This window comes from Macaca fascicularis, chromosome 3, assembly GCF_037993035.2.
Source record: "Macaca fascicularis isolate 582-1 chromosome 3, T2T-MFA8v1.1".
Taxonomy (NCBI): Eukaryota; Metazoa; Chordata; class Mammalia; order Primates; family Cercopithecidae; genus Macaca; species Macaca fascicularis.
In genome coordinates this window covers 4134457-4159265 of record NC_088377.1, presented here as the reverse complement: position 1 = coordinate 4159265, position 24809 = coordinate 4134457, and the positions used below count along the sequence as shown (strand labels likewise).

The 24809-nt window shown below is 48.8% G+C and overlaps 2 protein-coding genes across 13 annotated transcripts in view; one reads left to right on the top strand and one right to left on the bottom strand.

Moving 5' to 3' along the window:
* Positions 1-3975, bottom strand: part of WDR4 (WDR4 tRNA N7-guanosine methyltransferase non-catalytic subunit) — a 31291-nt gene extending 27316 nt beyond the window's left edge. For all 11 annotated transcript variants that reach the window (XR_010585334.1, XR_010585335.1, XM_005548600.5 and 8 more), the window contains exons 1-2: positions 3829-3975; positions 1117-1182 (exon numbers count right to left, since the gene is read on the bottom strand). Coding sequence is in view for 4 of the 11 variants with exons in the window: in XM_005548600.5 (XP_005548657.3) it covers positions 1117-1182; positions 3829-3917 (155 nt within the window). In the remaining 7 variants the exon portion in view is untranslated. The remainder of the gene's footprint in view (positions 1-1116; positions 1183-3828) is intronic.
* A 4891-nt stretch (positions 3976-8866) lies between these two features.
* NDUFV3 (NADH:ubiquinone oxidoreductase subunit V3) lies at positions 8867-24658 on the top strand. 2 transcript variants are annotated; one of them, XM_005548598.5, is made up of 4 exons: positions 8867-8936; positions 12935-13055; positions 17850-18944; positions 23874-24658. In XM_005548598.5, exons 1-4 carry the CDS (start codon positions 8889-8891, stop codon positions 24029-24031), a joined length of 1422 nt encoding a protein of 473 aa, XP_005548655.3. In that variant the 5' UTR covers positions 8867-8888; the 3' UTR covers positions 24032-24658. The 2 variants fall into 2 exon arrangements, with proteins under 2 accessions (XP_005548655.3, XP_005548656.2); XM_005548599.4 differs by lacking the exon at positions 17850-18944.
* The last annotated feature ends 151 nt before the right edge of the window (positions 24659-24809 follow it).

Below are 24809 nucleotides of genomic sequence, written 5' to 3'. Positions count from 1 at the left end.
GCTTGCAGTGAGCCGAGATCGCGCCACTGCACTCCAGCCTGGGGCACAGAGCAAGACTCCGTCTCAAAAAAAAAAAGAAAACAAAAAACAAAAAAAACTAGCCAGGTGTGGTGGCAGGTGCTTGTAGTCCCAGCTACTCCAGAGGCTGAAGCAGGAGAATGGCGTGAACCCAGGAGGCAGAGCTTGCAGTGAGCTGAGATCGCGCCACTGCACTCCAGCCTGGGCGACAGAGCAAGACTCTGTCTAAAAAAAACAAAAAAAAGGTATGTGATTACTGACAGAAACTAAAAGTATTCAGAAAAGTCCTAACACTGTGTTTTTGTTTTTGTTTTTTTGAGACGGAGTCTCGCTGTGTCACCCAGGTTGGAGTGCAGTGGCGTGATCTCGGCTGACTGCAACCTGTCTCCCAGGTTCAAGTGATTCTCCTGTCTCAGTCTCCTCCTCAGTAGCTGGAACTACAGGTGCCTGCCACCATGCCTGGCTAATCTTTTTATTTTTAGTTGAGATGGAGTTTCACGACATTGGCCAGGCTGGCTTCGAACTTCTGAACTCAGTGATCCTCCCACCTTGGCCTCCCACAGTGCTGAGGTTATAGGCATGAGTCACCGCACCTGGCACTAACACTGTACTCTTTTTTGTTGTTGTTGTTGTTGTTGGAGACGGAGTCTTGCTCTATTCCCCAAGCTGGAATGCAATGGCGCAATCTTGGCTCACTGCAACCTCCACCTTCCAGGTTCAAGAGATTCTCGTGCCTCAGCCTCCCAAGTAGATGGGATTACAGGTGCCTGCCACCACGTCCAGCTAACTTATTTTTAGTAGAGACAGGGTTTCGCCATGTTGGCCAGGATGGTCTGGAACTTCTGACCTCAGGTGATTCATCCTCCTTGGCCTCCCAAAGTGCTGGGATTACAGGCATAAACCACCACGCCTGGCCAACAATGTACTCTTAATGCCTAACTTGAAAGTTACTTTTACGTGTCTCTGCTGAGGTGGTACTTACCCGCACCACTGTGGGACAGAAGCTAAGAATTCAGCAAGACAATAATCGCTTCTTAGACCCTCTGGTCCCATTATCGAACATTAAATCAGGCCCTGAAAAGCTTCCCCACATCTCACCCTTTATTTTCTTGTGACTTCTTTTCCGCAGCACTGCAGTCATAGATGAAGAGGCTGTCATCGTCACTAAAGAGAAATAACAGAATGATTTTAAAAGGAGTTACCATTAGACAGAAATAGCAACTTTTTAAATAGTTTTTTTCTTTTTTTTTTTTTTGAGACGGAGTTTCACTCCCATTGCCTAGGCTGGCGTGCAATGGCACGATCTCGGCTCACCACAACTTCTGCCTCCTGGGTTCAAGTGATTCTCCTGTCTCAGCTTCCCGAGTAGCTGGGATTACAGGCATATGCCACCATGCCCGGCTAATTTCGCATTTTTAGTAGAGACGGGGTTTCGCCATGTTAGCCAGGCTGGTCTCAAACTCCTGACCTCAGGTGATCCGCCCACCTCAGCCTCCCAAAGTGCTGGGATTATAGGTAGAACCACTGCACCCAGCCTAACAATGATTTTTATTTTTATTTTTTGAGACGGAGTTTCACTCTTGTCCAGGCTAGAGTGCAATGGTGCAATCCTGGCTCACTGCAACCTTGGCCTCCCAGGTTCAAGCCATCCTCCTGTCTCAGCCTACCAAGTAGCTGGGATTACAGGCATGCACCACCACACTCGGCTAATTTTGTATTTTTAGTAGAGATGGGTTTCTCCATGTTGGTCAGGCTGGTCTCGAACTCCTGACCTCAGGTGATCCGCCTGCCTCGGCCTCCGAAAGTGCTGGGATTGCAGGCGTGAGCCACCATGCTCCGCCTGCCTAACAATGATTTGTAAAGGAGCACTTTATTAAAATAAAACAAAACAAAAAAATGTTGATTTTTTTTTCTCTGTGGAACAAAAAATATTTGCATACTCATTAAAAGTCTTTCCTTGACAAGAAAACTGTCTAGATACAATATTTCAGAGAACAGTTAACAAACTTTATTTGCTTAATCTCTTATTGGAATATGTCATACACTACCTGCACAGTTCTGTGGGAAAAAAAAAAAGTTCAGTAAAACAAATGAGGGATAAATACTCAACAGGAATTACTATGCTATTCTCTCAGGCACCAGAAAATCTATGCGGCATGGTTATAAGAAATCATGTTCTGGCCGGGCGTGGTGGCTCAAGCCTGTAATCCTAGCACTTTGGGAGGCCGAGACGGGCGGATCACGAGGTCAGGAGATCGAGACCATCCTGGCTAACATGGTGAAACCCCGTCTCTACTAAAAAATACAAAAAACTAGCCGGGCGAGGTGGCGGGCGCTTGTAGTCCCAGCTACTCGGGAGGCTGAGACAGGAGAATGGCGTGAACCCGGGAGGCGGAGCTTGCAGTGAGCTGAGATCTGGCCACTGCACTCCAGCCTGGGCTACAGAGTGAGACTCCGTTTCAAAAAAAAAAAAAAAACAGAAATCATGTTCTGATACTGTTGAGTTTTCAGTGGGATTCTGTATACAAATTTCAAAGAGCCATTACCTATTTAGAAACATATCTCACCTACCTGAAAATGTTCCCATGACCCCAAGCACGTACCAACGTAAGAATTACCCATCTTCCACACCGAACCTAAACGCTAAACTCTCTTCGGTTTATCCCATCCCATCCCTCAGCACGTATCCTGTACATATTTATAGCCTTTAAAGTGAGTGCACCAAAAAACTTTCCATATGGAACCGTAGACTTGTCTTCCAAGTCAGAAACTCCACCAACCACTAGAATTTCCTCAAAATGCATAGACTGAAGGTAAGCAGATCATGTCTAATACATCCACAGCTCACTCTGGCAGGTATTAGACCGGGAGTATAAAACAAAATCATCTGGGATACGTGACAAGTTTCCGAGTACAATTTTTGTGAGACCTAATTTAACATCGAATTGGCTTTCTGAAACCAAACGAAGAATATACAGTGCATGTGACAGACGCGTCGTCCGTTTCAAGTATGAAATCACAAATAACCTGGGCAAGAAAACGAGGGGCTGAAACTGACAGCACTACTAATTGCTCCCAGAGTCCTGAGTTAAGACTATTCCATCAACAAACATTAACTAATTTAAAAATCCCCGGCGTCGTCCTAGCACTGGCGATACACTAACGAAGGAGAATAAAATTACGGAAAGCAAAACCCGAGCCGTGTGAAGGGCCACTAGGAGGTGCGCGCTGCGAGCTCTGCGTGCACCCTTGGGTCGAGTAAGTAAGTGTCGGAGATGACCTGGAGCGCTAAGGAGCAATGAAGGCCGGGTGAGTGGATGCAGACCGGGAAGAGGGAACCGGCAACCCCTGCAAGGAGAGGGAGCGCGCTCGGAGGTCAGTGAGCTCGCCATTAGCCCCTCCCTTCTCACCAGGGAGACCCGAGACCCACTTCTTCCCAGTTCTCCAGAGCGTGTTCGGCCGGGCCTTGCTGACTGGTCAGCAACGTCCCACGTGCTCTGCCCACCCGGTCCCCGCCGGCGCCGCGGAGACCGGAAGTGACCCAGCGCTAACCGGGCAAGAACACCGCAGACCAGCCATCTACGGCAAGGAGCGCGCCAGCGGCCGGGGAGGGAGCGCCGAAAACGCACCCTCCAGGCGCAGACACGCGGCCAGGCGGAGACTGCGGCGGAGGGCTCGCAGGATGGAGCGGGGTTCCCCGAGGTCACTCCAGAGCAGGTGCGACCAAGCGGTGCCGGAGAAGCGGGGCCGCCAGGACCCGACGCGCGCCCGCAGCCTGGGCGCCCTGTTCCAAGACCAAGGCCCCCTCACCTGCTTGCTGTGGAGGTGGCCAGGAATCGGCTGCCGCCCCGCACCACCAGCGTCTGCCCGCACAACGCCAGTCCCACAGAGCCCGCCATGTACCCGCCCGCCTCGCCGCCATACACATGTGCCCGCCTAGAGCCTCTTCCTGTCTGCACCGGTCGCTGACGCCAGGCGCGGACGCCGACAGATGACGTAGCCCTCACCTACTGCGCATGCTCCAGGCGAGCCTGCCTTGAGCATGCGCGGCAGGCGCTGTGACCGTCCTCCCGGTTGGGATTCGTGGCCTTCGGTGTTTCGGGCTTGGCGGTTCACTCACCAAGGTGATCTGATGGCGTGCACTTCGCACGATTCCAAGTGCTTGCCTAATGTTCGTCCTTTCCTCTAGACGGGGTAGGGCTGGTTCTGGATCTTTTTCCGCTGTAACTGGAGAGACCTGATAGCTACTTGATGCGTGCCTCACATGAAGTCAGCAGTTCGAAACTAGCCTGACCAATATGGTGAAATCCCGTTTCTACTAAAAATATAAAAATTTGCTGGGCGTGGTGGCGTGCGACTGTAGCCCCAGCTACTTGGGAGGCTGAGACAGAAGAATTGCCTGAACCCGGGAGGTGGAGGTTGCAGTGAGTCAAGATTGCCCCACTGCACTCCAGCCGGGGCGACAGAGCGAGACCCTCTCTCTCAAAAAAAAAAAAAGTCCAAAATGTGGTCATGGGTGTGGGTGTCTCGGGTGGCGTTAAGTCTGAGGTCGCTAAAGGTAAGCCTACTTAATCTTTGCACTTAGAAAAGCCAAAGATGCCTTAAAATCTCCAAACTAGAGTGATATTTCCAACCCAAACTATGGTTAGTTTCCAGTGTTCATCCCAAGATCCCCCAAAGCCTCTTACAATCCCAGCATCAGGCACAAAATCTAGGATCTCATGGTCTGTCTTAGATTGGCTTGTCCAGTGCAGCTTCTCTTGATTCAGAGACTTACAAACTAAGAAGATGAATTTTCTCTCCCATGCACCCAACATATGATGGTGAACCAGGACCAGATAACCACAATAAATACTTGCATGTGAAAATGAGAAGAGGAGGAGACAGAGCAATCACGGGGCCAGAGCAATTCTCAAATCCTATTGGAAGCTGTTTTCAGGCCCTACAAGAATAAGAAGTTCTCCTTAACCAGGCCCGAGTTCTGCTTCCTGGGAGTGCCTCCCCAGGCTGTATCTCCGCACAACTCTTGCCTCTGCCCTCTTGGGTGTCCCTCCTTTTCCAGCACCTTCTTGGCCATTTTGAAGAAAAAGGCTTTTGAGACACTTTCTCAACCTACTTCCTGTCATTAGCAAATTATGGACCCACAGATCTTTTTTCACTCTAAACTGTTCTCTCCACATTTTTGCAGCTGGTGGTGCTTTGTTCACTACAAGTCCCTTAAAAACTTTGTGGGCTTCTCAAGCATCTGATTCAGGTGCTCTCCATGCCCCAGAAGCCACTCTCACTAGTCTTTTTTTTTTTTTTTTTTTTTTTTTTTTTTTTTGAGACAGAGTCTCACTTTCTCTCCCAGGCTGGAGTGCAGTGGTGCGATCTCGGCTCACTGCAAGCTCCGCCTCCCGGGTTCATGCCATGCTCCTGCCTCAGCCTCCCTAGTAGTTGGGACTACAGGCACCCGCCACCACTCCTGGCTAACTTTTTGTATTTTTTAGTAGAGACGGGGTTTCACGGTGTTAGCCAGGATGGTCTGGGTCTCTTGACCTTGTGATCCGCCTGCCTCGGCCTCCCAAAGTGCTGGGATTACAGGTGTGAGCCACCACGCCTGGCCAACACTACCACTAATCTTGTTGAAACAAGCCTCGCTCTAAGATTTTTAATAAATATTTGTATATTGCTGAAAGGGTATACTAGTTAACATTTAAATCATTGAGATCACCTTGACTTCAGCATTATTCTTAAGGCCATATTTTACTAGCACCACTCTGAATTTGATCTTTGGCCCAGGTTATGACTTACTTTGAGACCTTGTTACCAACTATAGAGTCTAATAATACTTTCCCCAGCTCCAACCCAATGTATGTTCTAAATTCTGCTAGCGAATTTGTTTGTTTGTTTTTAACCACACTCTTTTCTATAAGTGTCTCAACATATTCAAGCAAAAGAAAAACAGGTTAATCTCAACATTATACTGAGATGATTTTTTTCAAGTCCCAGAATTCAGTAGTTGCCTTTTTCTCTGCCCATCTTACTGAAGGGAAACAATTTTACAAATCCTTCACCATGACACTGAGTCGTTCACCATTTGTCCACCTCCAATAGTTTTTCTCACCATTGTTCCAGTGTTCACTACCAATTTCCCCACTGCTTTTCCAGGCATCTAGTCCAAAGCTAATGCCACATGTTACAGTAGCACCCACTGCTAGATACAAATGTCTGTAGCATGCCTATCTTCCTTGTAGTCCTAGATACAGATCAACAAGCTCATGAAAACTATCACTTTTTTTTTTTTGAGATGGAGTTTCGCTCTTGTTGCCCAGGCTGGAGTGCAATGGCATGATCTCCGCCTGGCCCAACTATGGCCATTTTTATAATTCATCGATTACATTAGCCTAGAGTGAGTGTGGGCTTTCTTTTTCAATTAAGAAATTTATGGATTGGCCAGGTGCAGTGGCTCACACCTGTAATCCCAACACTTTGGGAGGCCAGGGCAAGTGGATCATCTGAGGTCAGGAGTTCGAGACCAGCCTGGCCAACACGGCAAAACCCCATCTCTACTAAAAATACAAAAATTAGCTGGGCTTGGTGGCACACACCTGTAATCCCAGCTACTTGGGAGGCTGAGGCAGGAGAATCACTAGAACCCGGGAGGCAGAGGTTACAGTGAGCCGAGATCACCCATTGCACTCCAGCCTGGGCAACAAGAGTGAAACTCCATCTCAGAAAAATGAAAAAAAAAAAAGTTATGGATTGTTGTGTTATATTTCTGGTCCTGTCCTGAGTAAAAGGTATTAGGAACCTGAGAATCCTTCCATTAGCACAATGGAAAAATGGGCAAAAAGGCCAGGCACGGTGGCTCACGCCTATAATCCCAGCACTTTGGGAGGCCAAGGTAGGAGGATCACTTGAGGTCAAGAGTTATAAACCAGCCTGGCCAACATGGTGAAACCCTGTCTTTACTAAAAATACAAAAATTAGATGGGCATGGTGGCGGCCCCTGTAATCCCAGCTACTGGGGAGGTTGAGGCAAGAGAATCACTTGAACCTGGGAGGCAGAGGTTGCAGAGAGCCGAGATTGCCTCTGCGCCACTGCACTCTAGCCTGGGCAACAGAGTGAGACCCCGTCTCAAAAAAAAAAAAAAAAAATCAAGATGGTTCATGCACCCTCAACCATATGTACCCCACCCTTACCAACCTGGCCGGTGATCACGCCGGAGGAAGTCTTTTCTTTTTGTTTCTTCTTGAGTGTTGTAACTCCAGCAAGATGTCAACATCTGGCTGCATGTGCCCGCTGGTGGTGGTGTGGAAGTGGGGGGCTGCAGGTCCATGAAGGACGGTGACGTGGATCTTCCAATTCCAGATCAGGATCCCCAAATGTGTTACTAAACTGTGAATTAAGCACACCTCACAAAGGCAAATGTGACCTTTTCCCTGGACACAACAGAATTAGCCTGGTGGCGAAGAAAAAACAAAAAAATCTGGCCAGGTGTAGCGGCTCACGCCTGTAACCCCAGCACTTTGGGAGGCCAAGGCGGGCGATCATTTGAGGTCAGGAGTTTGAGACCGTCCTGGCTAACACAGTGAAACCCCATCTCTACTAAAAATTACAAAAAATTAGCTGGGCGTGGTGGCGGGCGCCTGTAGTCCCAGCTACTCGGGAGGCTGAGGCAGGAGAATGGTACGAACCTGGGAGGCGAAGCTTGCAGTGAGCCAAGATTGTGCCACTGCACTCCAGCCTGGGCGACAGAGCGAGACTCCGTCTTAAAAAAAAAAAAAAAAAAAAAAAAAAAAATTTAAACAAAAAAAATCTGTTGGCATTTTTTTTTCCTTCTCCCTTTAGAGACAAAGGATTCCCTTCTCATGATTATCCTAAGATCTAAGATTATCCTAAGATCTCTTTGCCTCCCAGGGTGGATGGTGGCAGATGCCCTTGCAATTACTTGCTTCCAGACTCCTCTTTGATAAGGGCTTGGGGGCACCTCATTCTGCCAGTTTATCTTGCCACCTCAATGAATCGCTAGCTGTGAGTCAGGAATCCCTACACAATCCATTTAAATGACTGTGGCAGGGCCTCTTCAGACCCTGTGGAAGCTGAAGGTGTGGGCACGTCCATCTCCGATGAAATGCGAATGGGCGCTGGGCACGCGGGGGAAGGCAGAGAACTCAAGAGGCAGAGAAGGAAGCTAATAACTAATTACACCAACTCCACAATTAAGACTAACGTTGGGGGCAAACTCTTTGCTCTGAAAGTCATAGACACTTAGGTGAAACAAAGCTTCCATTTCCAGTCGGCCTAACTCTGGTATTAGCGTTGGCAGGGGCCGTGCAGGAGGGGCGGTGTGCAGTGGTGGCCGCATTGCCGACAGAGGGTGAGGGAGCTGGGCGCGTGGTGCGGGCGCCGAGGTCGCGAGCTGAGGAGCTTTAAAACCTCTCAAAGCACAGAACTATCAATCAAGTAGGAACTGTGCCCCTGGGGAAGGTCGCAGATTTAAGGTTGCGAGGACAAGGGCAAAGAAGTGCGAAGCGGTCGGGTGGACATTCAGGCAGGCCCAGCGCAGACGCCTGGGAGGGGTACCCAGCAGCCCCTACAGGTCTCTGCCGCGCCCCCGCCACAGCGCCAGGCGCCCGCCGGGAACAGGGCTCGGCACCTGCCGGGGACGGGCCCTTCACGCTGCTCCCTGTGATTGGTGACTCTGGTCCGGGGCGTGGCCCCAAGGGCGGCACGTAACCCTACTGGGGATGCGCGCGCAGGCCTACGGCTTCGGCTACGCCCCCACCTGGCCTGTGATTGGCTCACTCGGCCCAAGGGGCGGGTGTTCAGGCGCGGGTGCCCGCACAGCTGCCGCGGCTCTTCCTGGTGCGCCAGTGTCACCGCCATGGCTGTCCCGTGTTTGCTGCGGCAAGGACGAGCTGGGGCCCTGAAGGTAAAGGAGGAGCCTCCCTGGGCTGGCTGCGCGGCCCAGAGCCCACGTAGGGGATGGAGTGAGGGGGCGCGGTGCTGGTCAGGCCCGGGCCTGTCCGCGACCTTTAGCCGTCCTGGTTGGGCCGCTGACCCCGCTCCCTGGGCCCAGGACTGACAGCCGGGGGCCAGGCCAGGTGTGGCCGGCGAGCGTCCCGAGGTTCCCCCAAGCCCGCTGCCCGAGGCGCAGGCCGAGGCTGGCGTGCACCGTGCCGACGGGCGCTCCTGGGGGCTGCATGCCTGGGCGGCAGACTGGGTCGGACCTTCCCAGGTGATGCTGCCGCGCCGCTGGGGTCAGCCGCAGCGTGGCCTCCCGCACGGCTTCTTTGAAGGACAATGACTTCTCCATTTAGCCAAGAGAGGAAATGAGGGAACTTTCAGGGACCTGTTTAACCCGGTAACTTACTGACAGCCGTTGAGAAGCCAGCTGACATGACCCGACCTGTGGAAAGGGGAAGAAGGGCTTTCTTTTCTGCAAATAGAAAGCTAAGGCCAAGGCCGGCCGCGGGCACTTTGGGATTCTGCCAGTAATCCCAGTACTTTGGAAGGCCGAGCCAGGCGGATCGCTTGAGTTCAGGAGTTCGAGACCAGCCTGGCCAACATGTCGAAACCCCGTCTCTAAAAAATACGAAAAATTAGCCTGGCGTGGTGGTGCATTCCTGTAATCCCAGGTACTTGGGAGGCTGAGGTGGAGAATCCCATGAACCCAGGACGCGGAGGTTGCAGTGAGCCGAGATCATACCACTGCACTCCAGCCTGGGGAACAGAATAAATAAATAAGTAAAATAAGACTAAGGCCACTTCGGTATCTTACAAATTTAAAAATGGCTGTTATTACAAAAACAGTAACTATTCCCTGCAGAATATGTATATATGTGGGGGGGGTCGTGTGTGTGTGTGTGTGTGTGTGTGTGTGTGTGTATATATATATATATATATATTTTTTTTTTTTTTTTTTTTTTTGAGACAGAGCCTCACTCTCTCGCCCAGGCCCAGGCCGGGGCGCAATGGCACCATCTCAACTCCCTGCAACCTCCACCTTCCCGGATTAAGCGACTTTCGTGCCTCAGCCTACAGAATAATTTAAAAGTACAGATAGGGAAATCCATTGACAGTCCACTATTACTCCTTTTTTTACTACTTTCTTTTTTTTTTTTTTTTTTTTTTTTTTTTTTTTTTTGAGACGGAGTCTCGCTCTGTCCCCCAGTCTGGAGCATAGTGGCCAGATCTCAGCTCACTACAAGCTCCGCCTCCCGGGTTCCCGCCATTCTCCTGCCTCAGCCTCCTGAGTAGCTGGGACTACAGGCGCCTGCCACCTCGCCCGGCTAGTTTTTTGTACTTTTTAGTAGAGACGGGGTTTCACCGTGTTAGCCAGGATGGTCTTGATCTCCTGACCTCGTGATCCGCCCGTCTCGGCCTCCCAAAGTGCTGGGATTACAGGCTTGAGCCACCGCGCCCGGCCTCCACTATTACTCCTTCAAGCATCTAGTTCCTAACGATTTTTATCAGCTTTTATATGTTCACAAAAGCACATGTACTCATGCTTACAATCATGAACATAAATGTTTCATGTTTATATGCGCACATACAGGCACCTCTGTTCTGTATCCAGCATCTAGAACATTGTACTGTCTAGCACTTAGTAGGCCTTAGTGAATATATGCTGAGTGAGTTGGCATAATGTAAGATGTAAATACTTATATTGTAGACATTTTTGAAGCAGTTATTATATACCTACATCATTTTAATGGCCAGATAATATTTCTTCTACTCTATTTTCTAAGGATAAGAAAACATTTTACAGAAAGAAACATAGGCCGGGCACGGTGGCTCAAGCCTGTAATCCCAGCACTTTGGGAGGCCGAGACGGGCGGATCACGAGGTCAGGAGATCGAGACCATCCTGGCTAACACGGTGAAACCCCGTCTCTACTAAAAAAATACAAAAAACGGCCAGGCGCGGTGGCTCAAGCCTGTAATCCCAGCACTTTGGGAGGCCGAGACGGGCGGATCACGAGGTCAGGAGATCAAGATCATCCTGGCTAACACGGTGAAACCCCATCTCTACTAAAAAATACAAAAAACTAGCCAGGCGAAGTGGCGGGCGCCTGTGGTCCCAGCTACTCGGGAGGCTGAGGCAGGAGAATGGCGTAAACCCGGGAGGCGGAGCTTGCAGTGAGCTGAGATCCGGCCACTGCACTCCAGCCTGGGCGACAGAGCCAGACTCAGTCTCAAAAAAAAAAAAAAAAAAAATACAAAAAACTAGCCGGGCGAGGTGGCGGGCGCCTGTGGTCCCAGCTACTCGGGAGGCTGAGGCAGGAGAATGGCGTAAACCCGGGAGGCGGAGCTTGCAGTGAGCTGAGATCCGGCCACTGCACTCCAGCCTGGGCAACAGAGCGAGACTCCGTCTCAAAAAAAAAAAAAAAAGAAAGAAACATAGGGCCTGGTGGGTGGCTCACACCTGTAATCCCAGCACTTTGGGAGGCTAAGACAGGTGGATCATTTGAGGTCAGGCGTTCGAGACCAGCCTGGCCAACATGGTAAAGCCCCATTTCTACTAAAAATACAAAAAAAGCCGGGCGCAGTGGCTCACACCTGTTATCCCAGCACTTTGAGAGGCCAAGGTGGGTGCATCACCTGAGGCCAGGAGTTCGAGACCAGCCTGATCAACATGGTGAAACCCTGTCTCTACTAAATACAAAAACTTGGCTGGGCATGGTGGCACATGCCTGTAATCCTAGCTACTTGGGTGGCTGAGGCAGGAGAATCGCTTGAACCCAGGAGGCGGAGGTTATAATGAGCCAAGATTGCACCCCACTGCATTCCAGCCTGAGTGACAGAGCGAGACTCCATCTCAAAAAACAAAAAAAAATACAAAAACATTAGCCAGGCGCAGCGGTGCACACCTGTAATCCCAGCTACTTGGGAGGCTAAGGCACAAGAATCACTGGAACCCAGGAGGCAGAGGTTATAGTGAGCCGAGATTGCGCCACTGCACTCCAGCCTGGGAGACAGAGTGAGACCCTGTCTCCAAAAAACTAAATAAATAAAATAAAAGGGAACATAGTATTTTGTAAGTTAATAAATAATCTTTATTAAACCAAATATTAATAGTGATTGTCCTTGAACTCAGGTGTTTTCTTCTTGCAGCCTTTTTGTATTTTACAAAATGTCCATGATATACATACACTATGAAAACTGTAATAACCATTAGAAGTATACCATGTGAATATTTTGCACTTATATGTAGTGGTGATATATAATATTCATATGCGCAGTACCTACATGCATACAATCCCAGCACTTTGGATGGTTTGTTTTTTTTTTTCTGAGACAGAGTCTCACTCTGTTGTCCAGGCTGGAGTGCAATGGCATGATCTCAGCTCACTGCAACCTCCACCTCCTGAGTCTAAGCAATTCTCCTGCCTTAGCCTCTGGAGTACCTGGAACTACAGGCACACACTACCATGCCCGACTAATTTTTTTTGTATTTTTAGTAGAGACGGGGTTGGCCAGGCTGGTCTCGGAACTCCTGACCTCAAGTGATCTGCCCATCTCACCCTCCCAAAGTCCTGGGATTATAGATGTGAGCCCCCGCACCTGGCCAATCCCAGCACTTCGGGAGGCTGGGGCTTCAGGATCAGTTGAGGTCAGGAGTTTGAGGACGCCAGGACTTTGAGACCAACCTGGACAACATAGCCAAATCTCGTCTCTATAAAAAAATAAAAAATATTAGCCAGGCGTGGTGGTGCGTGGCTGTAGTCCTAGCTGTGTCAGGGAATCGCTTGGACCCCGGAGTTGGAGGCTGTAGTGAGCCACGATTGATTGTGCCACTGCACTCCAGCTTGGGCAACTGAGGGAGACCCAGACTCAAAAAAAAAAAAAAAAGAAAGTATTTGTATACAGTACTAGCTATTATAATGGCATAACTCTAAACATCCATATTCATTAATTCTTTTGTCAGGCTGTACTCCAGGAAGCCCAGGTGTTTCGAGGACTTGCTTCTACGGTTTCTTTGTCTGCGGAATCAGGGAAGAATGAAAAGGGTCAGCCACAGAATCCCAAGAAGCAGAGTCCACCAAAAAGTAAGATTTTGATGGTAGTCATAAGGGAAAGAGAATGCAAAAAGAAAATAGATTAGTCAGCCTTCCAAGCACAACAATGAGTTTTACTAGCTACATAGTTTAAGAGAGGGGCTCTGGCTCTCTCTCTCAGGCTGGAGTGCAGTGGCACCGTCATAGCTCACTACAGCCTTAAACTCCTGAGCTCAAGCAATCCTCCCACCTCAGCCTCCTGAGTAGCTGAGACTACAGGCACATACCACCACGCCTGGCGTATCCCTGGCCTGTTTTGTTGTTGTTGTTGTTGTTATTTTTTGAAACAGACGCTTGCTTTGTCACCCAGGCTGGAGTACTGTGGCACAATCATAACTCACTGCAGCCTCGACCTTCCAAGCTCGAGTGATCCTCCCATCTCAGCCTCTGGAGTAGCTAGGACTATAGGTGCACACCATCATACCCTGGCTAATATTGTAATTTTCCATAGAGACGAAGTCTCACTATATTGCCTAGACTGGTCTTGAATTCCTGGGCTCAAGCAATCTCCCCACCTCATACTCCCATAGTATTCGGATTACGGGCATGAGCCACTGTGCCCAGCCTACCTGGCATGTTTTTGACATTTCTCTAAATGTTTACTGATGAACAATTAGTTGAATTTCATTACTAACATTATCCTCTCCTTTGGTGAATTTTAGTCTGTGTCTGCAATCCTACATCATAGACTTATGAATTTGGATTAAATGGATTTTAAAATATCATGGCAGAGCCAAAGAGCCCCCTTTTTAGATACATGCGTGTGTGTGTGAGTGGAAACGGAATGCTTCATTCTGTGGCCATCTGGGGTGTGGTTGGGGGAGGGGAACGCTGACCTGGGAGTGGGCCTTGGGCTCTCATGGAGCTCCTGCCTCTGGCCTTGACGGGCCCTGCAGGCCTCTGAGCCTCGGTTCCTTTGTGCTTAAGCAGGATGAGCATGCCAGCCTCATTGGGTGGTTGTGAGACTGGCTGCGGTGGGATAGCTTTGAGGTGGGAGGAGAGTTTTCAGAACTGAGCTCATCAATACACAGAACAGTTGTATCTCGTAACCTTTTTTTTTTTTTTTTTTTTTTTTTGAGACAGAGTTTCGCTCTTTTTGCCCAGGCTGGAGTGCAGTGGCTCAATCTTGGCTCACCACAACCTCCTCCTCCCTGGTTCAATCTATTCTCCTGCCTCAGCCTCCCAAGTAGCTGGGATTATAGGCGTGTGCCACCACGCCTAATTTTTTGTATTTTTTAGTAGAGACAGAGTTTCTGCATGTTGGCCAGGCTGGTTTTGAACTCCCGACCTCAGGTAATCCTCCCGCCTCGACCTCCCAAATTTGCTGGGATTACAGGCATGAGCCACTGCACCGGGCCACGTATCTCATAATTTTTAAAAGAATTCCTGCACAGGCTGGGCATGGGGGTTCATGCCTGTAATCCCAGAACTTTGGGAAGCTGAGGCGGGAGGATCAGTTGAGTTCAGGAGTTTAAGACCAGCCTGAGCAACATAGTGAGACCCCATCTCTAGAAAAAATTAAAAAAAAAAAAAAAAAAGAAAAAATTTTAAAAAGTATCTGGGTATGGTAGCGTGCACCTGTGGTCCTAGTTACTCAGGAGGCTAAAGCAAGAGGATCATGTGAGCCCAGGAGGTCGAAGTTGCCGTGAATTATGATTGCACCACTGCACTCCATCCTGGGTGACAGAGTAAGACCCTGTCTCGACAAAAATAAATACTGAGTTCAGGCGTGGTGGCTAACGCCTGTAATCCCAGCACTTTTGCAGGCCGAAGCAGGCTGATCACTTGAGGACAGGAGTTCGAGAACAGCCTGGCCAATGAGGTGAAACCCCGTCTCTACTAAAAATACAAAAAAACTAGCCGGGCGAGGTGGCGGGCGCCTGTAGTCCCAGCTACTCCGGAGGCTGAGGCAGGAGAATGGCGTGAACCCGGGAGGCGGAGCTTGCAGTGAGCTGAGATCCGGCCACTGCACTCCAGCCTGGGTGACAGAGCGAGACTCCGTCTCAAAAAAAAAAAAAAAATACAAAAATTAGCTAGGCGTGGTGGCGGGCGCCTGTAATCCCAGCCGCTCAGGAGGCTGAGGCAGGAGAATCGCTTGAACCCAGGAGGCGGAGGCTGCGATGAGCTGGGATTGTGCCATTACATTCCAGCCTGGGCGTCGCAGCGAGACTCCATCTCAAAACAAACAAAAAATCCCTGTACAAAGAAAAATAAATAATCCTTGTAAATGGACACGTGCAGGCCCATATTTTCCCCGGAAGTGTTGGTAGTTGGTAAGTGTAAGATACAGAGGAACTTTTCGCCCTCCATGGCATATTGCCAGATCAAACCTTTCTCAGCCAGAAGTGGCTTTGGAAGCTCTAATGGAAGTTTCCTACATGCAAGTAAGGGTACCCAAAGCTCTTATCGTTGGAATCAAATCTCTAGTCAGTGTGTCTGCCACGGGACAAGACCCTGGGGCGATGGGACATGCTGTGCCTTATTTCATCAGAGGTGTCCAGCTTTGCCCAGCACATGCGTTCTCCCTGATGAAGGCTGCCGGCACAGATGTCAGGGCTGGGTGTTCTCGGAGGTGCACCTTGGGGAACCGCCGGGCTCTCCAGCTTGCTGCTTTCCTTGAATCCAGTAACCAGGCCTAATTTTGCAACAGTCAGTAATAAATTGTTGACTGAGTAATTTCTGTGTAGCTTTTTGAAGAGTATGTCCAGAAGCCAAAGTTAATTATCCATTTGAAGTCCTTGTTTCAGTTTTAAAAGTGAGGAATATCTGGAAATAGAAATTTAATGTATCCAGCCAGGCACAGTGGCTCACGCCTGTAATCCCAGCACTTTGAGAGGCTGAGGGGAGTGGATCACCTGAGGTCAGGAGTTTGAGACCAGTCTGACCAATATTGTGAAAGCCCGTATCTACTAAAAATACACAAAAAATTTAGCCTGGCATGGTGGTGCGTGACTGTTATCCCAGCTACTCAGGAGACTGAGGCAGGAGAATCGCTTGAACCTAGGAGGTGGAGGTTGCAGTGAGCCAAGATTACGCCACTGCACTCTAGCCTGGGCAAAAAGAGTGAAACTCCATCTCAAAAAACAAACAAAAATTACCCAGGCATGGTGGCACACAACTGTAGTACCAGCTACTCGGGAGGCTGAGGCAGGAAGATAACTTGAGCCCAGGAGGCGGAGGTTTCACTGAGCCGAGATTGCGCCACTGCACTCCAGCCTGGGTGACTGAGCTAGACTCCATCTCAAGAAAGAAACAAAAAGAAAACGAAATATATGTCCAGTTATAACAAGCAGTGCCAGGCACTGTTCTGAGCACTTTTTTCATCTTCCCCAGTCCTCAACAACCCAGGGAGTAGATGCTACTGTTATCCCCATGTCATAGACAAGGAAGTCGAGGTGTGGGACTGAGCTGCCCGAGTCATGCGGTATCCACACAGGTGTCAGCGGAGAAGCTTGGATTTGAACCCAGGCATTCTGGCAGTGCAGTTTTAATCACTGTGTGATTTTAATCACTGTGCTGTCTTCCTTCTGAAAATTCTCAATTCTCATGTGTTTATTTAAAAATAAAATGCTAGGCACAGTGGCTCACGCCTGTAATCTCAGCACTTTGGGAGGCCAAGGCAGGCGGATCACCTTAGGTTGGAAGTTCGAGACCAGCCTGACCAACATGGAGAAACCCTGTCTCTACTAAAAATACAAAATTTGCTGGGTGTGGTGGCACATGCCTGTTATCCCAACTACTCAGGAGGCTGAGGTAGGAGAATTGCTTGAACCCGGGAGGCAGAGGTTGTGGTGACTTGAGATCGCACCATTGCACTCCAGCCTGGGCAACAAGAGCGAAATTGCATTTCGAAATAAATAAGTAAAAAAAAAAACCTTTTTATAGTGAAACATCTGTAGAAGTTTTCATTACCATGTAAAATTTGAGTAACTTTATTCTCTAATGTAATGTTTAAATGCACCTCTGTTTCTGAATGTGCCTTGTTTCCAAAGTTAGTTTTGTGACCTTTTGACAAGATACGGAAGTATTTTAAGGTTGCTAATCCATGTCTCACACCCTAACCCTTTTTACTTTTGATAGGGGGATCACTAAAAACTTGAAGGCCGTGCCCTCACTTTTCAACAAAGCAGAAAGGAGATTCAGGAAATTTGAGTTCTATATTGAGAGGAGATAGGGAAGCAACAAGGTGAACTCCTGCCTTTACTAATTACCAGTACAGTATTTGTAGACCTTTATGTTACATAGTTTGTTATGGTCTCTCAGGGAAGAGAAACAGTCTCTGAAAGTCCCCATCTTAGGCTGTGAGATAGGCCTACGCAGCTAGTCTTAGGTCGGTAGTTTTGTGTTTTATTATACAGTCATCCTTCAGTATCTGCGGGGAATGGGTTCCAGGCCACCCCTCCCACCAGGATTCCAAAGTTTGCAGATGCTCAAGTCGCTGATATACAGTGATGCAGTATTTGCATATCACCTAAGTACATCCTCCTGTATACTTTAAATCGTCTCTAGATTACTTACAATACCTAATACAATGTAAATACCATGTAAATAGTTGTTGTGCTGTTTAGGGAATAATGTCAAGGAAAAAAGCTTGTCAAAGCAGATGATTTTCTGAACATTTTCCATCCTCAGTTGGTTGCTTGGTGGGTTTCTATGGGACCTGTCTTAGGATGAGTGTATTGAAGATACCATCAGTGACGAGTAATGTGTCATGAAATGTCTGTGATTTTGACTGAGTTTTAAGTTGTTTTGTTAAATGATATTCCTCTTTATGCCATTTCCTAGATGTAGTGGAACCAAAGGAGAGGGGCAAGCTCCTAGCCACCCAGGAAGCAGCTGAATTGTCTAAAAACTTATCTTCACCCGGTTCTTACCCACCAGCTGCGAATAAGGGCGGGATGGTAGCTAGTCCCAGTCCCAGTGGCAGCGTGCTGTTCACAGATGAAGGGGTTCCGAAATTTATGTCAAGAAAGACTTTGGTAGAGTTTCCACAGAAAGTTGTGTCTCCATTCAGAAAACAGGGCTCCGACTCAGAAGCTCTTCGGGTGGGTCGGAAAGTGATGTCGCCTTCGTCTTCATCCTCGTCCAGCTCCTCTGATTCTGAATCTGATGACGAGGCTGACGTTTCAGAGGTCACTCCTCGAGTGGTGAGCAAAGGCAGAGGGGGGCTTCGAAAACCAGAGGCCTCTCGTTCCTCTGAAAGCAGAGCCCCCCGAGTTACAGTATCAGCAAAAGAGAAAACCTTGCTGCAGAAGCCGCATGCGGACGTCACCGGTCCAGAGAAGCCCCACCAGCCAAAGAAGAAAGGGCCCCCTGCTAAGCCATCAGAAGGCAGGGAAGATGCGAGACCAAAAACCACAGTGCCCAGATCTCAAGCAGATGAAGAGTTTTTGAAGCAAAGTTTAAAGGAAAAACAATTGCAGGAAACATTTAGATTAAATGAAATAGATAAAGAAAGCCAAAAGCCATTCGAAGTTAAAGGACCGTTGCCTGTCCACACAAAATCAGGGTCGTCTGCACCACCGAAGGGCAGCCCAGCGCCTACTGTGCTGGCAGAAGAGGCCACAGCAGGGGGGCAGCTGCCAGCCACTCCTCCTGGGGCAGCAGAGGGGCATCTGGAAAAACCCGTGCGAGAGCCCCAGCGCAAGGCGGCCCCTCCCCTACCCAGAAAGGAAACCTCGGGGACACAGGGAATAGAAGGACACCTGAAGGCTGGAGAGGCAACTGTGGAAGATCAGATACCACCAAGCAATTTGGAGACAGCTCCTGTTGAGCATCACCAAGGTTTCCATGAGAAGACAGCAGCATCGAAGCTTGAGGCCGAGGGCGAGGCCATGGAAGATGCGGCCGCGCCAGGGGATGACCGAGGCAGCACACAGGGTATATCTTGACTCGCGCTCCCAAGTGCACCCTGTCCCTTAGGGTAGTGAGGCCAAAGAACTAGTTTCCATATGCTTGTAGAGCAGTGTTACAGTCAATCAAATTCTGTACTAGAAACATGGCCTGTAATGCTGTCTCAGCCAGGCAGAAAAGTATGTCTTCATTATGGACAATCCACATCTTTATATTCAGAATCCCTAAAATATAATATGTAACATTCTTTTTTTTTTTTTTTTTTTCGAGGCAGAGTCTTGCTCTGTCGCCCAGGCTGGGGTGCAGTGGCCGGATCTCAGCTCACTGCAAGCTCCGCCTCCCGGGTTTAGACCATTCTCCTGCCTCAGCCTCCCGAGTAGCTGGGACTACAGGCGCCCGCCACCTCGCCCGGCTAGTTTTTTGTATTTTTTAGTAGAGACGGGGTTTCACCGTGTTAGCCAGGATGGTCTCGATCTCCTGACCTCGTGATCCGCCCGTCTCGGCCTCCCAAAGTGCTGGGATTACAGGCATGAGCATCTGTACCCTGCTTAACCTTCACCTTTTTTTTTTTTTTTTTTTTTTTTTGAGACAGAGTCTTACACTGTCACCAGGCTGGAGTGCGGTGGTGAGATCTTGGCTCACTGCAACCTCCACCTCCTGGGTTCAAGCCATTCTCCTGCCTCAGCCTCCCAAGTAGCTGGGATTATAGGCACCCACCACCACGCCCAGCTAATTTTTTTTTTTTTTTTTTTGAGACGGAGTCTTGCTCTGTGCCCCAGGCTGGAGTGCAGTAGCGCGATCTCGGCTCACTGCAAGCTCCGCCCCCCTGGGTTCACGCCATTCTCCTGCCTCAGCCTCCCGAGTAGCTGGGACTACAGGCGCCCGCCACCTCACCCGGCTAATTTTCTTGTATTTTTAGTAGAGACGGGGTTTCACCGTGTTAGCCAGGATGGTCTCGATCTCCTGACCTCGTGATCCGCCCGTCTCAGCCTTCCAAAGTGCTGGGATTACAGGCTTGAGCCACCGCGCCCGGCCTTAATTTTTGTATGTTTAGTAGAGACGGGGTTTCACCACATTGGCCAGGATGGTCTTGGTCTCCTGACCTCGTGATCCACCTACCTTGGCCTCCCAAAGGGCTGGGATTACAGGCATGAGCCACCGCGCCCAGCCCCCAGCCTTCATCTTAAAGAGTATGTCCTTGGCACTCTCGACCGTTTCTTAACCAGTATAATTTTTGAAAACTGGCAGCTTAACATTGTCACCGCTGACTTTTGAAGGTGTCTAAGTGTTCATTGATGACCTTGTGGGGCATCTCACTAAGTGAAAAGGGGAGCGTCCGGTTTAACTTGCTTAGGTGAAGAGCAGTAGCTAGTCACTTGGCATGAGAGTCTTCGGGTAAATTAGATGATTACTTTTAGCATCCTGTGCACAGGGCAGATTCACAGTTCAGGAATTAAAGCAGTGTGTTGTACAGGGCAGCCGCTGCATACACATCCTTTCCCCTGGACAGCATTTCCTTCTCCGGTTAACTGAAAACACATATGGGCTGCTTTACTCTTCTAGAAGAAAGTTTATGAAGGGCTTTTTTTTTTTGACATGGGTTTTGCTCTTGTTGTCCAGGCTGGAGTACAATGGCGCAATCTCGGCTCACTGCAACCTCCGCCTCCTGGGTTCAAGTGATTCTCATGCCTCGCCTCCAGAGTAGCTGGGATTACAGGCGTGTGGCACCACCCCTGGCTAATTTTTGTATTTTTAGTAGCGACGGGGTTTCACCACGTCGGCCAGGCTAGTCTCGAACTCCTGACCCCAGGTGATCCACCCACCTTGGCCTCTCAAAGTGCTGGGATTACAGGCATGACCCACCATGCCTAGCGTATGAAGGCTTTAAAGGGCAACAGCATTTATTCCTATTATGTTACCATTTCCTTTTTTTTTTTTTTTTTTTTTTGGAGATGTAGTCTCACTCTGTCACCCAGGCTGCAGTACAGCAACACGATCTCAGCTCACTGCTGGCTTCACCTCCCAGGTACCAGCGATTCTCCTGCCTCAGCCCCCTGAGTAGCTGCCACTACAGGTGCCTGCCACCACGCCTGGCTAATTTTTGTATTTTTAGTAGAGACAGCGTTTTGCCATATTGGTCAGGCTGGTCTCGAACTCCTGACCTCAGGTGATCCACCCGCCTCTGCCTCCCAAAGTGGTAGGATTACAGGCGTGAGCCAGTGCGTCCGGCTATGTTACCATTTTCTTGAGCACTAAACTTGATAAAATGCAATGTGCTTTAGGTGGGTCGTGGCAAACATGAAAAGGCCAGCTTCCGTTTTAGAATCCATGGCTCTTCTTGAAGACTTCTCTAAAATGCATGGTCCCGAACAAGCGCGGCTCCGTCCTGTGTCCGCTCTCCATCCTCTACCGCCGCCCCTTGCCTTATGTGCCTTACCTGACGCCTTCTTGTTCCTGGTTCCTTGTGCGGCGGGATTTATGTGTTTTCTCCCCTCTCCATCTGCTCTTTCATCAGTACGCCAAGTGCAGGGCTTGCCAGACTTCCCAGGCCTCAGGAACTGCATTTCCTGATGCTGCTGCTTTCACTCCTCCTGCTCTAAAATGGAGACGAATAACACAACTCGCAGGATAAAAACAGAATTGAGAGTTTTCAGATTGCAAACCTGTCTGAAGAGAAAATTCTAACATTTCATGGATGTGTTGTTTCTTAAATATCTTCTGTGCCCATGCGTGCAACCCACCTTGCAGAGCTGTGTCTGTGTGGGGCCACGGTCTCGCTAGGCAGTCCGTGCCCCAGTACTTGCCTTCCAGGTAGCGTGGTTTTAGATCAGAGTTTTATAACCCACATCTTGGTCAGTTATCACCCTCCTATAGTAACTAAAATAATATGTTCTGCTTTGAAGGTGTATCTACACCACACCGAAGACACTCAGCTTGTGGAGATTGGAATGATGCCAGCTCTTTAAATAAGACATCGTTTTTGTTTAACATAACTTAAAACTGAAAATCAGAGCTTTTGATATTAATTGAAATAGTGAGAAAATACATGTATTTAGGGTTTTTTTTTTTTGTGGAGCATGAATGGAAGTTAAGACAGACCTAATGACCTGATTTCCAGAAATTGAGTCAGTACAAATCTTAACCTAAACGTCAGCCTTGTTCCCATGCTGGTTTTGATTTTGCCATTATGTTATATTTTATGTCCTACTGCAGGAAACCAGTACTTCTTTTGCCTCAACCCCTACTTGTAGTTTAGAATTACCAAATGTTTAAATGCTGTGTTGTTATTAGAATTTATCTAATTTTCGGCCGGGCGTGGTGGCTCAAGCCTGTAATCCCAGCACTTTGGGAGGCCGAGACAGGCGGATCACGAGGTCAGGAGATCGAGACCATCCTGGCTAACGCAGTGAAACCCCGTCTCTACTAAAAAATACAAAAAATAGCCGGGCGAGGTGGCGGGCGCCTGTAGTCCCAGCTACTTGGGAGGCTGAGACAGGAGAATGGCGTGAACCTGGGAGGCGGAGCTTGCAGTGAGCTGAGATCCGGCCACTGCACTCCAGCCCGGGCGACAGCGCGAGACTCCCTCTCAAAAAAAAAAAAAAAAAAAAAAAAAAAAAAAGAATTTATCTAATTTTCTTGTATCAGAGATTCAGAAGGCTCCTTTACTTTAAGCTTTTCAATTTTTTTCTTTTTTTGGACACAGAGTCTTGCTCTGTCCCACAGGCTGGAGTGCAGTGATGTGATCTCGGCTTACTGCAACCTCCACCTCCCAGTCTCAAGTGATCCTCCCACCTCAGCCTTCTGAGTAGCTGGAGACTACGGGTGCATCACCATGCCTTGCTAAATTTTTTTTTTTTTCTTTTTTTTGAGACAGTCTTACTTTGTCACACAGGCTGCAGTGATGCAATCTCAGGTCATTGCAACCTCTGCCTCCTGGGTTCAAACAATTCTTGTGCCTCAGCCTCCCGACATAGCTGGGATTACAGGCGTGTGCCACCAGGTGGACTTGCTAACTTTTGTAACTTTAGTGGAGACGGGGTTTCACCTTGTTGGCCAGGATGCTCTCAAACTCCTGGCTTCAAGCAATCTGCCCGCCTCGGCTCTCAAAGTGCTGGGATTACAGGTGCGAGCCACTGTGCCTGGCCCCTGCTTTTTTGATTATTTGTAGAGACAGAGTCTCACTATTTTGCCCAGAATGATCTAGAAATCCTGAGCTCAAGCAATCCTCCCAACTCGGCCTCCTAAAGTGCTGGGATTATGGGCATGAGCCACCATGCCCAGCCCAGATTTCTAATAGAGGTAGATTTTATCATGCATCTCTAAGTTACCTGAAAGTCCTGCCATAATTGTTCTAGGCATTTTCAAACTTTTGAGAAGCCTAGAAGTATACAAACTAAGACGTTAAGACACGTTGTATGTCCTGTCACGGTGGCTCACGCCTGTAATCCCAGCACTTTAAGAGGCCAAGGCGGGCAGATCACTTGAGGTCAGGAGATCGAAACCACCCTGGCCAACATGGTGAAGCCCCATCTCTACTGAAAATACAAAAATTAGCCAGGCATGGTGGCAGACGCCTATAATCCCAGCCACTGGGGAGTCTGAGTCAGGAGAATCACTTGAACCCGGGAGGTGGAGGTTGCAGTGAGCTGAGATCGCACCATTGCCCTCCAGCCTGGGCGACAGAGCGAGACTCCATCTCAAAAAAAAGACACACATTGTAATAACTATTCCATTTCTTAAATTGGTAAGGCTGTATGTTTTAGAATAAACTTCTAAGTAATATCTTTCTTTTTCTTTACTGTGGCTTTTGTAGTCTTTTTTAATTAGACAATTTGTTCCTCACAGATAGGGTTGAGGAAGAATGCTTGGTAGATAATAAGGGCCTGTGTGTGAGCCAAGTCATTCATAAAGAGCTGTCCTTGTGTTGGTCTCACGGGCGTCGTGTTTCCTCCACAGAGCCGGCCCCAATGCCTGCTGAGCCATTTGACAACACTACCTACAAGAACCTCCAGCATCATGACTACACCACGTACACCTTCTTAGACCTAAACCTCGATCTCTCCAAATTCAGGATGCCTCAGCCCTCCTCAGGCCGGGAGTCACCTCGACACTGAGGGCCCTCGCTGTGAAGATGAACCTTCCACTGTCTTCGCTGCATCCTGGAGTGCAAAAATAAAATCCACTCGAGTAACAAAGCCCAGTGTGCATCATCAGTTTCACTTTTACTTGTTTTTTTGAGACAGGGTCTCACTCTGTCACCCAGGCCGGAGTGCAGTGGTGCGATCTCGGCTCACTACAACCTCCGCCTCCTGGGTTCAAGTGATTCTCCTACCTTAGCCTCCTGAGTAGCTGGGACTACAAGTACTCACCACCAGGCCCAGCTAATTTTTGTATTTTTAGTAGAGACAGGGTTTCACCATGTTGGCCAGGCTGGTCTCGAACTCCTGACCTCAGATGATCTGCCCACCTCGGCCTCCCAAAGTGCTAGGATTACAGGCGTGAGCCACTGCACCCGTCCACTTTCATGCTTTTTACAGTAAGTGGTGAATTAGCAACAGTAATGCTGATTATCCAACATATATTTTGGAATATCTACTGTGTGCAAGGAATTCTTCTTTAAGGTTATGGATCACTGGACAAATCCATATAATTAGAGAATTTTAAGCGCTTTACAGCCGTATGATTCTACTGTACTGAGCCTAGTCAATTTAGCATTAAACTGATTATCAGCTGAGTATCAATAATGTAATAGTGACTTTTTTTTTTTTTTTCTTTGAGACAGAGTCTCACTCTCGCCCAGGTTGGAGTGCAGTGGCACAATCTTGACTTACTGCAACCTCCGCCTCCTGGGTTCAAGCGATTCTCCTGCCTCAGCCTCCCAAGTAGCTAGGA